This window comes from Somniosus microcephalus, chromosome 10 (genome assembly GCF_052327205.1).
Source record: "Somniosus microcephalus isolate GS21.2 chromosome 10, FLI_Smic_1.0, whole genome shotgun sequence".
Lineage (NCBI taxonomy): Eukaryota > Metazoa > Chordata > Chondrichthyes > Squaliformes > Somniosidae > Somniosus > Somniosus microcephalus.
In genome coordinates this window covers 159190889-159206207 of record NC_140996.1, presented here as the reverse complement: position 1 = coordinate 159206207, position 15319 = coordinate 159190889, and the positions used below count along the sequence as shown (strand labels likewise).

The following is a 15319-nucleotide window of genomic DNA, read 5'->3' as shown; positions in this document are numbered from 1 at the left end:
AGACAAGAGGCTGGTGATCAGTCAGCAAGGTGAATTTCTGCCCGTGCAGATAGTGATTGAACTTTTTCACTCCCCACACTAGGCTGAGGGCCTCCCTGTCAACCTGGGCGTAGTTACGCTCAGCTGAGGTTAGTGATCGTGACGCAAAGGCTATTGGCCTCTCTGAGCCATCCGAGAATTTGTGCGACAGCACCGCTCCAATGCCGTAGGGTGACGCATCACATGCCAACCGAATTGGTAATGCTGGGTTGTAATGGGCCAATACCTCTTTCGATGTGATTAGTGTTTTGCTCTTCTGGAAAGCTCGTCTACATTCGTCACTCCACTTCCATGGCACCCCAGTTTGCAGTAGGGTGTTCAGTGGGTGTAGTATTGTAGACAAATTTGGCAAGAACTTATGGTAGTAGTTTACCAGCCCGAGGAACGACCTCAGTTGTGACACATTTTCCAGTGCTGGAGCCTTGACTACTGCCTCAATCTTCTCTGGGGACTTATGTAATCCCTGTTTATCGATAACGTGGCCACAATATGAGATCTTTTTTTTTTTAAACTCGCATTTGGGCCGGTTAGCTCGGAGCCCATATTCCTGCAATCTAGTGAGCACCTGCTCCAGGTTGGCAAGGTGATCACTGTCATTTTCGCCCGTGACCAGGATGTCGTCCAAATAACACTGGGTCCCTGGGATCCCTTGCAGGACTTGTTCCATTGCCCTCTGCCAAATAGCCGGAGCTGATGCTACCCCGAATACCAGCCGGTTGTATTGGTATCTGCCAGTCCCGCTCCAAACTGGCAGTGTTTCGATAGTTTGCGCAGTTCTGTTAAATAATCAGCATTGCTTTCATCCTTATGCTGGTTCCGTTTGTGAAACTTGAATCTTTCTGCTATCAGCAGCGGTGTGGGGTTTAAATGTTCCTGTAGTATCGTTACTATGTCTTCAAAACTCTTTTCCATTGGCTTCGTTGGGGTTACTAGATTTCATAATAAACCATACGTCTTTGCACCCATTAAATTTAACAATACCGACACTTTCTTGTCATCTGACACCTCATTTGTCTTGCAGTATACCTCTATTCGTTCGACATATGTAGTCCAATCTTCGACTTCATTGTCAAATGCGGTGATACTGCCACTCTTCGGCATTTTGGGTGTGGTTTAAAATGGCATCTCCCAATGGCTTAAAATGGCATCTCCCGCGCTTTCCTTCCTCCCCCGCTGCTGCCAACGCTGCTCCCGGCGGTTCTCGTGGCAATGGCAGCGCCCTGTAGGTTTCGCGCGCTTCTCCTGCGCTGCTGCCAACGCCGCTGTCGGCGGTCCTCGTGGCAATGGCGGCGCCTTGCGGGTTTCTGTGCGTCTCTCTCTCCCTCTCTTCGACGCTGCTTGGCCCCTGAACACCGGCTGCGCCCTGTGCGCTCTGCCCTCTCTCTCTCTCCCCCGTCGACGCTGCTCGGCCCTTTGCTGTGCCGCTCGGTCGGGCTCTAGCCCGCCGCTGTCCGGGAAGGGTCTGCGCACTACCTGTTGCCAGCCCGTTTCGCTGGACCACCTCGACTGGAAAGCCAAGCCTGGCTCTCGACAGCCTCCCCCGCAATTCTCGAGTCTCTGCTGGATGACTGGGCGGTTACCCGTGGTCGACGCCCGAGTCTCTGGCCTTGACCTCCAATCCACTGATCTCCAGGAACGAATCCCCGGGAGGTGATGCAGAGTTGCAGGTAGGTTCGAACTTGCCTTGTCGCCAATGTTGTGTCTGTGTATAATAAGACACAGACTGCAGGAAAACGGTACAACAGGTGTTTACTCAACGTGGCTCACACTGGAACTGATCTGTACAGATTACTACTCAGTACTATATACAGGTGTGGTCACTACCGGTACTGCAGTATACATGAGCTGCAAAAGATAGTTCCCCCTTAAAGGTATATACATTACAGCTAGATTAAAGGATTTTCAAATATCACTGTACATAAACAAAAACAGTTCCAATCGAACTCATTTTAACTCAGCTTTTCTATCTACAGATACTAACAAACTTGCTATGTATTACCATCATTTACTGTTTTTGTTTCACATTTCCAGCATTTGTACTTTTTTTTTATTGGTCACTGTATGCAATACTTTTTAAATTAACAGAAAATAAAGGGGGAGAAATTCAATTGGTTGCGCCACCCGTTAGCACCTTAAGAGGGCGATAAGTGGGGCGTGAGCCAGCTGGCGCCCGGGCGCAGCGAAACCTACGCCTCTCGCGAAATTGAGCGGGCATTTAGCGGCGGCGCTAAACCGCAACGCCCGCTCAGCTGCGCACGCAGATCCTGATGTCATTTCAAAGTGCAACGCCCTTGGGGCGCCCCGAACCGGAAATTCAATGGTGCCCCCCTCCTTTCTGCCTGTCGCTCCCAGCGACTGGTTGACTGGAACGGTTCCCAGTCACTGTGGGGCTGGGGGGGCGCTATTTAAAGGGGGCGCTTCCTGGCTTCTTTGTGGTAGCCATTATTGGACCGCTCCTTCTGAGAGAGAGAGAGAGAGAGAGAGATTTGCAGAGAGACAAAGGGAGAGAGCTTTCTGCACTGAGTCAGCGCTCGCGGAGGTACTTTTGGCTTCTGACCAGAACTTTGTAGTTGGTTTGCTTTTTCACCGGCATAACCTTGAGTGGCCACATACTATGGGGGCTGCAATGGGTGGGAACGTTGGGCTTCTCCATTACATTGAGAGGGCACAGAGACGCAGAGAGAGAGTGCCAATCATGGCCAGACGGAGGAGAGCCAACATGCGTCAGCACACGAGACCTTACCGTCCCAGGGTTTTCCGCCAACAGTTCTCATACCTCAATATGTCTGAGGAGCAATGTTTTTGGAAGCTGCGATTCAGCAAGGAGGTGGTCACTGAGCTCTGCCACCTGCTTCAGCCAGATCTGCAGCCTCAACTGAGGAGCAGGACGTCTCTGTCGGTGGCAGTGAAGGTCACAGTGGCTCTCAACTTCTATGCCATCGGCTCCTTTCAATCTGCTATTGGGGCATTGCCAATATCTCCCAGTTCGCGGTGTATTGCTGCATCCGTCAAGTCACGAATGCCCTCTTTAAAAGGAGACGTCAGTACATCTCCTTCCCCATGACCCCGGACAAGCAGCAAGAGCGCGTAATGGGCTTTGCAAGAATAGCGGTCTTCCCCATGGTCCAGGGCACCATTGACTGCACGCATGTGGCTTTGCGGGCGCCGCAAGAGAATGCCGAGGATTACCGCAACTGGAAGGGGTTCCATTCGTTGAACGTCCAATTGGTTTGTGACCACAGACAGCTGATAGACGCTGTCAATGCCCGCTTTCCAGGCAGCAGTCACGACGCCTTCATCCTGCGCCAGACTTCTGTGGCAGACCTTTTCCAGGCCCCGGCTCACCCAGGAGGCTGGCTTCTCGGGGACAAGGGCTATCCTCTGTGCACCTGGCTGATGACCCCGCTCCGTGCGCCCAGCACCCCTGCTGAAGAACGATACAATGAGAGCCATCAAGCTACCAGGAACATCATTGAGCACACAATCGGCGTGCTAAAGCAATGGTTCCGCTGTCTGGACCATTCCAGAGGAGCCCTTCAGTACTCACCTGAGCGAGTCTCCCATTTCGTTGTTGTGTGCTGCATAACCTGGCAATCCTCAGGACTCAGCCACTGCCACCAGACATTGGAACACCAGCAGAGGAGGAGGAGGAGGAGGAGGAGCAGCAGCACCAAGACGGGAGGGAGGCACAAAGTGCAAGGGCCATCCGTCAGTGGCTTATAGCAAGTGGGTTCTCGGCCCCCTCTGAGGGAATGGCTTCTGCCATTCAAAGAACATGAATGGAACCGTGTCGCTACCCCTAAGCCGGTCAAGGCAACAAATAGTTCAAAGAGCAAACATGCACATTCTGAATAAAGACACTTCTTTATTTAACAAACTGTGTGCCCTTCCCGCATGACAAAGTAATAGAGAGAAACCCCCAAAAAAGCAGTCAGTCACATTACTGGCTCTCACAACATGGAGACAATGAACAAAACAGTAACCAAAAAATGACCACGATCCTCGGCCTTCAATAAAACATTTAACAGCATTTTGCCACACCTCCTACTTTTTGCCCTTCGAGGGTGATCTGCTTCGCTTGCGAGATTGGTCCCTTCCCATCCTGCAGCTCCTCCGCAATGGGACCCCAGTGGCTGCAGCAAAGCTGGGGGAAGGCTGCTGAGTGTCAGAAACTGAGACTGCAGATGCCCTTGAGGGACAGCCTGGACCAGTTCTGGGCCTGGAGGGCCCGGCTGCTGACTGCTCCAACTCTGCATGGGCGGCAGCAGTCTGTCCTACAGGTGGTGGCAGCTGCAGTGGAGAAGTGACAGTGTTGGCAGCAGGAATGCTGTCATCCTGAGAGAGGACAGCAACTCCCTGTTCGGACGACACACTGGCACTCCCATGGGGCAGCACTGCAGCATGCGGAGCAATCTGCTGAAGCACAGACTGCTGGCCTGCTGCGGCGCAGCGAGGGCCCTGGCAATTCATGCCCGATCCAGCGAGGGTGGCAGCAGTCAGTGCTCGTGTGGCCTCAATCTGCGTCTGCATGAGACCAGCCACTGACTGCATTGCAGCACTAAGCACTTGCGTGGCAGCCGCCTGTGCTGCGCCGAAGTCCTGGAGGCTCCTTGCCTGTGCTGCGCCGAAGTCCTGGAGACTCCTTGCCTGTGCTGCGCCGAAGTCCTGCACACTTCTTGCCAGTGACTCAATGGAATCTGGCATCCTTGCCACTGCAGCCATGAGCTCAGTGTGCATGTGCTCTGCCTGGGCGCTCATTTCAGCGAGGAGCCGCACCTCTTCTGCGCTCACTGTAGCAGGACTCGAGGCCAGACTCTCCCTCCGGGGAGAAGGCCGCCGAGCTTCCCTACCCTCCTCGCATTGCTGCAGCCCGCTGGGCCCCGGAGCTTCACCCTCCTCAGACCATTCCCCCCATCTCCCCTCCAGGGAAGACGTGTCCCCATTATGGCCATGGGCTGCCTCGGCTGAGGGTGGCACTGATGGTCCGGCTTCCTCCTCCTCGGCGCCTTCAGAGTCACTCACAGTGGCAGCTTGAGGGCCCGCCTCCTCACCTGGCGAATCAGCATCTGAAAGCAGGAATGTACAAGAGTGGCTTTAGCGTGAGGACAGGGTGGCAGCGAGGGAGGCATGAGTGCTGCAATGTACTGTATTGGTTCGATAGTGGCAAAGGATGCTGGTGTGAGGCACAAGTGGAAGGAGAGAGGTCAAAAAGGTGATGACCTTACCATTGCTGTCCATAATGGGGTCGGCATCTCCAGTGGTGACGGGGCCAATCATCCGGCCTGCCATAATCCGCTGGACTCGCTGCTCCAGATCGGTGAGGGCTTGAAGGTGAGGCCGGCCTCCCCTGGTCCGTTGCTGCTGCCTCCTGTTATGTGCCAGCTTGCCCTGCAAGAGAAAGGACGAGCTCTGAGTACAGTGTGAAGCCCTGATCTTGGCTGCACTGCCTCCAATGGTCGATTAGCCCTTACAGTGTGTAAAGTGCTGAATGTGCGTGTGAGTTTCCTGAAAGGGCCATAGGTGTTGGATGAGGGCTGGGCATTGGGGCTTTCAGGACCCTTTGGCCATAAAGTGAGGTCGACATGCGGGGATGAAGAGGATTCTGAAAAGGGCACTCACCCTGACGACCCAAGTGAGGTCGCTGAACTTCTTCCTGCATTGCACAGGGGTCCTAGGCACCATGTTGCTGGAGGTCACTCTGTGAGCCACCTCCCTCCAAGCTTTGCGATAGTCGTTGGGCAGCGGCCTCCTGCCACTGTCCGGGAACAGGATAGATCGCCTGCGCTCCACCGCGCCAACCAGAACCTCCAAGGCCCCCTCGCTGAACCGCTGCACTCGCTCCCTGGCCCTCTCCATGGTCCTAAGCTTAAGAATGTGGCAGCAGGTCTGTCCAGGCCGGGAATAAGGGCTCCAATGCGCGGGGTGTGGCTGCAATCCAAGATTGAACCTCCCCTTTAAGAGGAGTGCAATCGCTAACTGGCCGCACGTGCGCTGTGCCCGCCCTCAGTGGTAGCGCCTCGCTTCTCCGGCTTAGCGCCTTAAGACAGTCGTGCAGTGTCTGTTTTAGCGCTCCAAGCACCTCCTGGGGCGAAACAGGCCAATTTACCAGTAGGTGACGATAATTTGCGCCGGGCGCAAAATTTCGCACCTGGCCGATACTTACGCCCCAAACGGGGCGATACTGAATTTCTCCCCCAAAGTATATTTCTTCAAACACAACAGTTTAACATAAGAACATAAGAATTAGGAGCAGGAGTAGGCCCTTCGAGCCTGCTCCACCATGCAATAAGATCATGGCTGATCTTCGACCTCAACTCCACTTTCCCGCCCATTCCCCATATCCCTTGATTCCCCTAGAATCCAAAAATCTATCTATCTCAGCCTTGAATATACTCAATGACTCAGAATCCACAGCCCTTTGGGGTAGAGAATTCCAAAGATTCACAACCCTGTGAGTGAAGAAATTCCTCCTCATCTCAGTCTTAAATGGCCGACCCCTTATCCGGAGACTATGCCCCCTAGTTCTAGACTCTCCAGCCAGGGGAAACAACCTCTCAGCATCTACCCTGTCAATCCCCCTCAGAATCTTATATGTTTTTATACATATATTTTATACATGAAAATCTAGCTGTCAGCCAATAACAAATCTTCCTGGACTTGCACAAATGTTAGTATAGGCTTTGTTAAAAACTATTGAGTGCCTTACTTTTTCTTTTGCTTTTCTTTAGCTGTTGAAGCAGATTTCCACATCCCTTGAGGACTGTCTTCAGTGCTCTCAGACCCCAATCATAGTGCTGTTGTGGCGTCAGAAGCTCTCTGAAATTCCACCATAAACAAAATTTTAAAAAAGAACTTAATTTAGTAGATTAGACTATTATATTTTGGGGCTTTTAGTCATATTTTTCTTTGGTTCAGCTCCAAAGACCAATCCTGTCAATGAATACTTATACCCGATGAAATGCAGTGCGTCTTTATAATACAAGATATTGGGCATATAGGGAACCAAAGGATTAAACAGAATCCCTTGTTACTATATTTAGCTTACTGAATATACCACAAACGCCTCAACCTCCTAGACTTCAGAAAGTGGAAAAAAAGACTTGCATTTATATAGCGCCTTTCACGACCACCGGACGTCTCAAAGCGCTTTACAGCCAATGAAGTGAAGTGAAGTGAAGTCACTGTTATAATGTAGGAAACGCGGCAGCCAATTTGCACACAGCAAGGTCCCACAAACTGCAATGTGATAATGACCAGATAATCTGTTTTTGTTATGTTGGTTGAGGGATAAAGATTGGCCAGGATACTGGAGATAATTCCCCTGCTCTTCTTCGAAATAGTGCCATGGAATTTTTTACGTCCACCTGAGAGAGCAGACAGGGCCTCGGTTTAACATCTCATCCGAAAGACGCTACCTCCAACAGTGCAGCACTGCCTCAGTACTGCACTGGAGTGTCAGCCTAGCTTTATGTGCTCAAGTTCCTGGAGTGGGACTTGAACCCACAACCTTCTGACTCAGAGGCGAGTGTGCTATCAACTAAGCCACAGCTGACACAGTACAACAACTTGTATTTATATAGCATCTTTAACGTAATAAAACATTCCAAGGTGCTTCACAGGCGCGTTATAAAACAAAATGTGACACCGAGCCACATAAGGAGAAATTAGGGTAGATGAAGATGTAGGTTTTAAAGAGTGTCTCGAAGCAGGAAATAGAGGTAGAGAGGCGGATAGATTTAAAGAGGGAATTCCAAAGCTTAGGCCCTACCCTTTACAAATCCACGCTGGCCCTCTCTGATCAGCTCAAAATTTTCAAGACGTTCAGTCCCTCTATCCTTAATTATAGACTCTAGTAATTTCCCAACAACAGATATTAGGCTAACTGGTCTATAAGTCCCAGGTTTCCCTCTCAGACTTTATGACATGAATCAGTCATTCATGAAAGAAAGACTTATGAAATAATACTGAGCGGCCTACGGGTGGCGCTGTCCAGGGAGAGTATAAATACTCGGGCATGGGCCCAGCTTGCGCAGGACATTCTTAACAGGAACTAGTGAAGGACACAACTAGACCTCCATGTTGTAAAACAGTTGATTAAAGCTTTGTTTAACGCTTAGACCAAGTGCCTAGTAGTTTTCTTACTTCACTTTACTTAAATCATGGAATGACGTGCAATTTTCCAATCTAAAGGAACGGTTCCTGAATCAAGAGAACCTTCTCCTTATACCCCTCTCCTTTACCTCTAATAAGTATAACAAACTCATAGATTTCTTTGCCTCCAAGAAAGAGCCCATCCATTCAGCTGCTTTCCCCCTTTCTCCTTGCCCACTAAGCCAGTCCCATCCCTATCCTGCTCCTGAACCATCATCTCTGTCAAGCTTTTGCTCCATCGCCTCGATCCACCATCTCCACATTTATCTTATTTATGTAATCTACTTTCTGCTCCCTTGACCACATTCCCGCTAAACTCCTCATCCCTAAGTTCCCTTCCTGACCTCCATTTTAGCCGTTATTATAAATGGTTCACTCTCCTCAAGTGCTATCCCCCAAGCTTTCAAAACCACCATGACATGACCACCCTCAAAAATCCATCCTTGACCCCTTTGCCCTCACTAATCACTGTCCCCTCTCCAACCTCCCTTTCCTCGCCAAGGTCATTGAATATGTTGTAACCTCCGAGAACTATACCCAACTCCCACAGAACTCCGTTTGAATCCTTTCAATCAGGTTTCCATCCATCTGACAGTCGCAGCTTCCGCCAACTAAACACTGGGAAGACTAAAACCATTTTCTTTGGCCCCTCACCACCAACTTCATTCCCCTCTTTGGCCACTGTCTCAGGCTAAACCAGACTGTTTGAAATCTCAGAATCTTGTTTGGCCCAGAGAGCTTCCAACCCCATATACTCTACATAACAAACACCATCTACTTCCACCTCCATAACATCACCCACCTCCATCCCAACTTCAGAGTATCCTCATTCATGACTTTGTCACCTCCTATCCTCCATAATCTTCAGTTCATCCAAAACTCTGCAACCGGATCCTATCCCTCTGCAACCACATCCTATCCAACACCAAGGCCGGGATTTTACTAACCTCGGTGGGAAAGTAGTGGGCGGCGGCGTTGGTGGCGGGTCCCGACCCCACTGCTGGCTCCAGCCTGCTCTGTGAAATGAATTTCCCTTGATGGGGCATGTTAAGCCTGTCCAGCGCGTTTCCCGGCCAATTAGAGGAAGCAGGTCTGGTGACGTCATTCAATGACGCGTCATCAAAGGGATTATGACCAACTTTATTTTGACATTTGTGCTGTCAGTGTTTTACAGCATTGAGGTGCTGCAAACACTGACAATGACTACACAGAGGCAGAGGGCTGCACCCAGGTTCTCCCCACAGCATACAGGGAGGTCCTCTTCCCTTCCCATGGGCAGAAGAGACCTCCCCAGGAGATCAACACAGCCTGGTTGCACATTGCAGAGGTCACAAGCAGGGATGTGGTCAGAAGTACCAGGCTGCAGTGCCGCAAATATTTCAATGATCTCAGTAGATCACGAAACGTTAGTACAAAGCCACACTCAACCTCATCACATCCCCATCACTCCGCCTTCCCTACCCTGCTCCTGCACATCCTTCTCACACCAACTAACCTTGCACCTCCACCCATCCCTCTCTATCTACATTATCACATCCCCATCTCATTAGCCACCCCTCACACTCACCCTCATCCTAGTGCAATCATACCAACTAACAACACATAAGGGTAGACACTTGGGTGTTTCATGCAATGTTCATGTGAAGTTTCTGTTAATGTGGTATCAAACATTGAAACCTTTGTTTTACATCCTCCTCTCCCTTCACCCCACCATTGGCGGCTGTGCCTTCAGCTAACTGTGCCATATGCTCTGGAATTCCCTCCCTTCAGCCTTCACCACCACCTCATCCTCAAGACCCTCCTTAAAACCCAACTTTTTGGCTAAGCTTTTGGACACCCCTCCTAATATTTCATTTTTGGCTCAGCCTCTGTTTTGTTTACGCCTGAAGTCCCTTGCAATATTTTCTACATTGAAGACAATACATAAATGCAAGTTGTCGTGTGATATGTGTAGGTTTATAATAAACAAGCACCTGCAACACATAAAATATCTAACACTGCATGAAATAAAATCCTCAGATGAAAATAGGGCCTCATCGGAGTTGTTTTATGAATACAGATACATCAAAAATTACCTTCAATAAACTTTATACACCGTATAAAATGAGTGTACTCTTAAGAAAATTATAAATTATGCATTGAACTGATTCTTTTGCTACTCTGCTGATATGTCAAAGACAGTGCTACTGAATGGACTTAAGATAGACTTTTGGCATAAACATTTATAATTACAACATATTTCAATTACAAAGAAAATAGCATTATTTTAATACATACTTGGACAGATTAAAGAGGGCCACTAATTTACTTCCCAACATGTTGCCATCTTTAAATCCTTCTGAATAAAGAATCACTTCAGCAATCAGTTCATTATCAGGCCGAGACATGGCAACAGGCCGAAAAAGTTGTTTCAGGTTATCAGGGAGTTTTTGTCGTCCTCCATAACCTTTTCCAGCAGGATTCATGGTGATGAATATTCCAGAATTCAGATCAAGAGCAACCTAAAATTGCAAATAAGCCAATTTATAAAATTGTGCACTAAAAAAATGAGATATTAGATGAAGAAAAAATAATTTTACATATATTGTAATGCAACTCCTGTTGAATTACAAACCATTCCTGTATTGGAACCACAGCTATCACAATGTGCTTTCATTTTGCTGTACAAGTTTATTTAGCAAAGTGCTGGGTGGCAATGTCAGATGGAAAATACACCAATGCAATACCTAATTTAGTAATTCATTCATTATAGGAACAAATAAGTTAATAACCTGCCCTCTAGGTTGACAATTGTTTCACACAGTATTAGCTATGTAGTGTCAATTTTTATTTACTATATGCAAAACAAATTATAGTTTTAAAACATACAGTAAAATCTTCAGTGCCCTGGCTATTGGCTGTAAAATGATATTGCTTTCTTAAATTACTTTCCCTTGCAGGGAGATAAAACAAACTTTGTCCAGCACCCTTCTGGCTATCTCAGATCTGAAATAAAGCAGAATGGGGTTACCTCACACCATAGCAAATCTATTTTAGCTTACTCTATAGTGCTTCACATAAGCGCTCCAATGCTCAGTGGCACACTGTCTACAAAAAAATTGTTCTTAATTAACTTTTCAAAAATCACAGTAAAAGGCTCATTACTCCATACTGCTCAATGACAACTCCATACTTTTTAAAACATTAAAGTAGAGATTTTATCTTCAGTGGGATTTCAGTGTGGTGCAGGACTTCTGCTAGCTCAACAAAACTATTGCCAACTCAAGTGAATTTTCCAGGGTTGGCTTTATTTAAATATTCATTCCCAGCTTCTGACAGTATTATCACCTCTGATTGGGAGCCTGCCCATTTGGAGATAGGAAATGGTTTTAATTGTCTGCAGCAGCTTAAAGGGTCAGCTACATGACCCCAAGGATGACAATTCAGGGCAGGAACAAAATTCACTGAACTTACCAAGTCAGACAAGGAAAAGTGAGGGACCAGCTACATATTAAGTACCAACTTATGGCTGTAAGTGGCAAATATCTCATTCCCTCACTTACCATCAATGCTCCGGGCATAGCGCGCAATCCTCAGCCTTTACTAGAGAGCTCACATCATAACATGCATGCAACCCACTAAAAGCCTCACATGCTATACAATTGCTTCTACTATGATCTACCGGCTGACACCACCTCGTGACATCAGAGGTCATTTTCACTTTTTACATTCACACATAACCTCCAACCTTTCACCTCCTACGTGGACGCTTTGGAGTTCCTGCAGATGCAAATAGGGAGGGAGTTTAAAACAGGGAAGTCAAAGGGAAAGCTCCAGATGCAGGGTCGTCATAACATTCTGCTTCTCTTTATTATGCTACTGAACCACACATAGCTTGTCAACAAACTACATCACAAAATATTCATGCAACTCTTTCTGCTCAAAGTTACATGAACTCTGCTCCTGAGCAAGCCATTGTAACCTCTCTTCTTCTCCTCTTCCTTTAGATGTGAAAAAATAAGCAGGGAGATAGAATAACATCAATCTGGCCCTTCTGCTTCCAATTTTGCCAGCACTGCCACACATGTGACATCATTCAACATCTGCCTGCAAGCATCAGCCCAGAGATATCCACCTGAGGGGCATTAGAATGCGAACCAGAGGAGAGCACACAGGGTGATGCATAAAACACGAATGGGCAGGAGGAGCTAGATGTGGAAGATGAGAAGGCAAATGTTGCTGACCAGAGGGTCAGCAGATGTTAGCCATCAGCTGAAGAGCCTCAGAACCCAGACCTCCTGAGTTCTGCTTGCAGAGCACCAAACATATGTGCAGACTTTCAGAAAGCATTTGATAAGGTTCCACACAAGATATTATTAGCAAAAATGAAAGCACACGGAATTGGAGGTAACCTTGTGACATGGGTTGGTAATTGGTTGGGAAGTAGGATACAGAGGCCTAGAAATTCGAAGTACTACATTCAGCTTTGGGCACTGAAACTCAGGAAAGGAGGTACAGAGCAGATTCGCCAGAATGATATCAGGGCTTAAAGGGTTAAATTATGAGGACAGGTTGCATAAACTTGGTTTGTGTTCCGTTGAGTTTAGAATTTATGGGGATATCTAATCGTTCTCCCTAAAAGGATAAAGGGATTCGATAGAGTAAATACAGAGAAACTACTTCCTCTGGTGGGGGAAACCAGAACAAAGGGGGCATAATCTTATGGCCATTTAGGAGTGAAATCAGGAAGCACTTTTTCACACAAATGATCGTGGAAATCTGGAACTCTACCCCCAAGTTGTTGGTGCTGAGTCAATTGAAATTTTCAAGACTGAGATTGATAAGAGTTTTGTTAGGTAGCGGTGTCAAAGAATATAGAGCAAAGGTGGGTAAATGCAGACAGCCATGATCTAATTGAATGGCAGAACAGGTTCAAGAGACTGAATGGTCTACATCTGTTTTTACCTTTCTATGTACGTAGATACTAAGGACGGTTTCTGTGAATATGTGGCAGGTATACAGCAGATGGCAAGGTAATTGCAGGCATCCACTACGCACATCGACAGCACTACAATTCATGGTTTCGTAGCACGGTAGTCTACCTCCCAGTATGTGCAGCTCCAGACTCAGACTGTTGCCATCGAGGCCTTGAGTGCCAGAATGGATAGAGTTGTCTTCTCGTGATTTGATAGGCTTGCCGACAGGTTACAGACCATTGAGTTTACTTCTTGATCTCTCAACTATTTCAGGCAACATTCATGGAGTAGTCACCTATATTTCTTTTTATGCACAGTAATTTGCATTTGCCCATTATACACATCAACTGTTTAAATGTCCAACTATTTACATATTTTGTAGAACCAATTTTATGGTTCCCAGGCTGCTTCCTCAGATTCAAATGCTCCTCCTAGTTTGGTATTGTTTGCAAAATTAACCAGCTAGCACTGAGTTTTTGAATCCAAGTTATTAATGTAAATCAGAAGCAGTAGGTGTCCCGACTCTAATTCTTGGGGCACAGCATTCAGCACCCAGACATAACTCCCCTAACAAGTACCTACTGTTTCATATCTTTCAGACAAATTTTTATGTATTCCAAGGTTTTTGTCTGAATCCTCACTGCTCCAACTAGTGTGTTTAACATCTGTAGAATTACAATAAATGATGGCAGATAAAGAAATAGGACAAATCCAGATGAAGTCCTATACAAATTGCTGGCTTGAAAGGACAAGTTATAGTTTTATCATTTCCCCCAGGATAAATATGGCTAATGGAACATACTGAAGTAAAGTCCTCATGTGGTTATTGCAAAGGTGAATGGTCTTAAAGGGACAGTGAGCTAGGATTTCCCTCATTTCATGGTAGATGACCAACATGTGAAATAAAATATTTGAGAACTCTGCATATTCCATTAGCCATATTAATTTAGAAAAACTGTATACCACAATATTTGTAAGAGTAGTAAATATGCTTTTATTCTGTGCAAGGTCTGTTTGGAATTTCACATTCTGTATGCGCATTGTTTTGTAATATATTCCCTACCGACTCCTTCATAGTAGCTATTTGTGGAGTTGACTACATAAATAAATATATGAGAACCATTTATTTTCTGTTGTTTTATGTTTGGCAACTGTTTCAAAAAATAATTAAATAGGGTTTTTTACAATTTCTGTTCTGCAAAATTAAAAACTGACAATAGGAACAACATACCTGCTTCCCCAGCAGCTCGCAGAACCGTCTGTGATTTTTCAAAGCATCCTGGATAGCCTGAATTTGCATAGAAACAGCAGACAGGACAGCTTCCTCTAAACGATTAAACTCATCAAAGCAGCCCCACGCACCACATTTTACCAAACCAATAAAAATTCGGCCCATGGACTTCACATCTATGCCCTTTAGGAATAAGAATAAGAAATCAAAGATAATTTCTGCCACATTTTTTGAAATGTGAGATTTCAGATGTTAAAAAGCAAATCTAATACTGTACCTATAGAGCAGGGGGTGCACTCTGAATAAGAGAGGGTTTAATGCTTCTGTTGCTATACACTTTTGGGACTGGAGTTTTGCTAGCACCGACCAAAGCCCAGTTCTGAAAGCTTAGCACAATATCCCTTTTGACATTCTGAACTCTGATAATGGTGGAAGCCTGAACACCACAAAGCTCATGGGTATAGCTATGTTTGGCTTCAATCAAAGATCCTATCATATGGCTCTCTGTTGATCTATCTTACTAGACATCCCTCGATCTCAATATGGTCCAACTAATTAGCCTTTCTTATATTGCCGACCCAGTCACTTGGCACAGGCAGCGCTGATATCAGAACCTTTTCAGATTTCAATGCTCTGGAGGCATCAAAAAGAGAATCATTTAGAGTAAACCAGGAACAATTCCTTTGGACTTCTTTCCCAGGGTACTAGGAGTGGATGTTAGCCACAAAATGCCCAAGCATCAGTAAACTGCATATTTGACCTATCCACAACAGGTGGTAGTGATCCCCGAGACACCATATGCTAACTTACTGTCCAACAAAATGGATCTGCAAGAAACCACTTATTCATAAAATGCAAACACAACTTTGATCTTCCCGCCAGCCCAGTAGCACTGGGGTTTGCATTAATCCTCCTCTTCTTGAGCCAGGCATACAGCCTCACC

The 15319-nt window shown here is 46.7% G+C and overlaps 1 protein-coding gene across 6 annotated transcripts in view; it reads right to left on the bottom strand.

The window, feature by feature from the left end:
• Positions 1–15319, bottom strand: part of dync2h1 (dynein cytoplasmic 2 heavy chain 1) — a 996931-nt gene that overhangs the window by 786854 nt on the left and 194758 nt on the right. For all 6 annotated transcript variants that reach the window (XM_085999037.1, XM_085999042.1, XM_085999039.1 and 3 more), the window contains 3 exons: positions 14377–14559; positions 10468–10691; positions 6746–6855 (listed from right to left, as the gene is read on the bottom strand). In XM_085999037.1, the coding sequence (XP_085855163.1) occupies positions 6746–6855; positions 10468–10691; positions 14377–14559 (517 nt within the window). The remainder of the gene's footprint in view (positions 1–6745; positions 6856–10467; positions 10692–14376; positions 14560–15319) is intronic.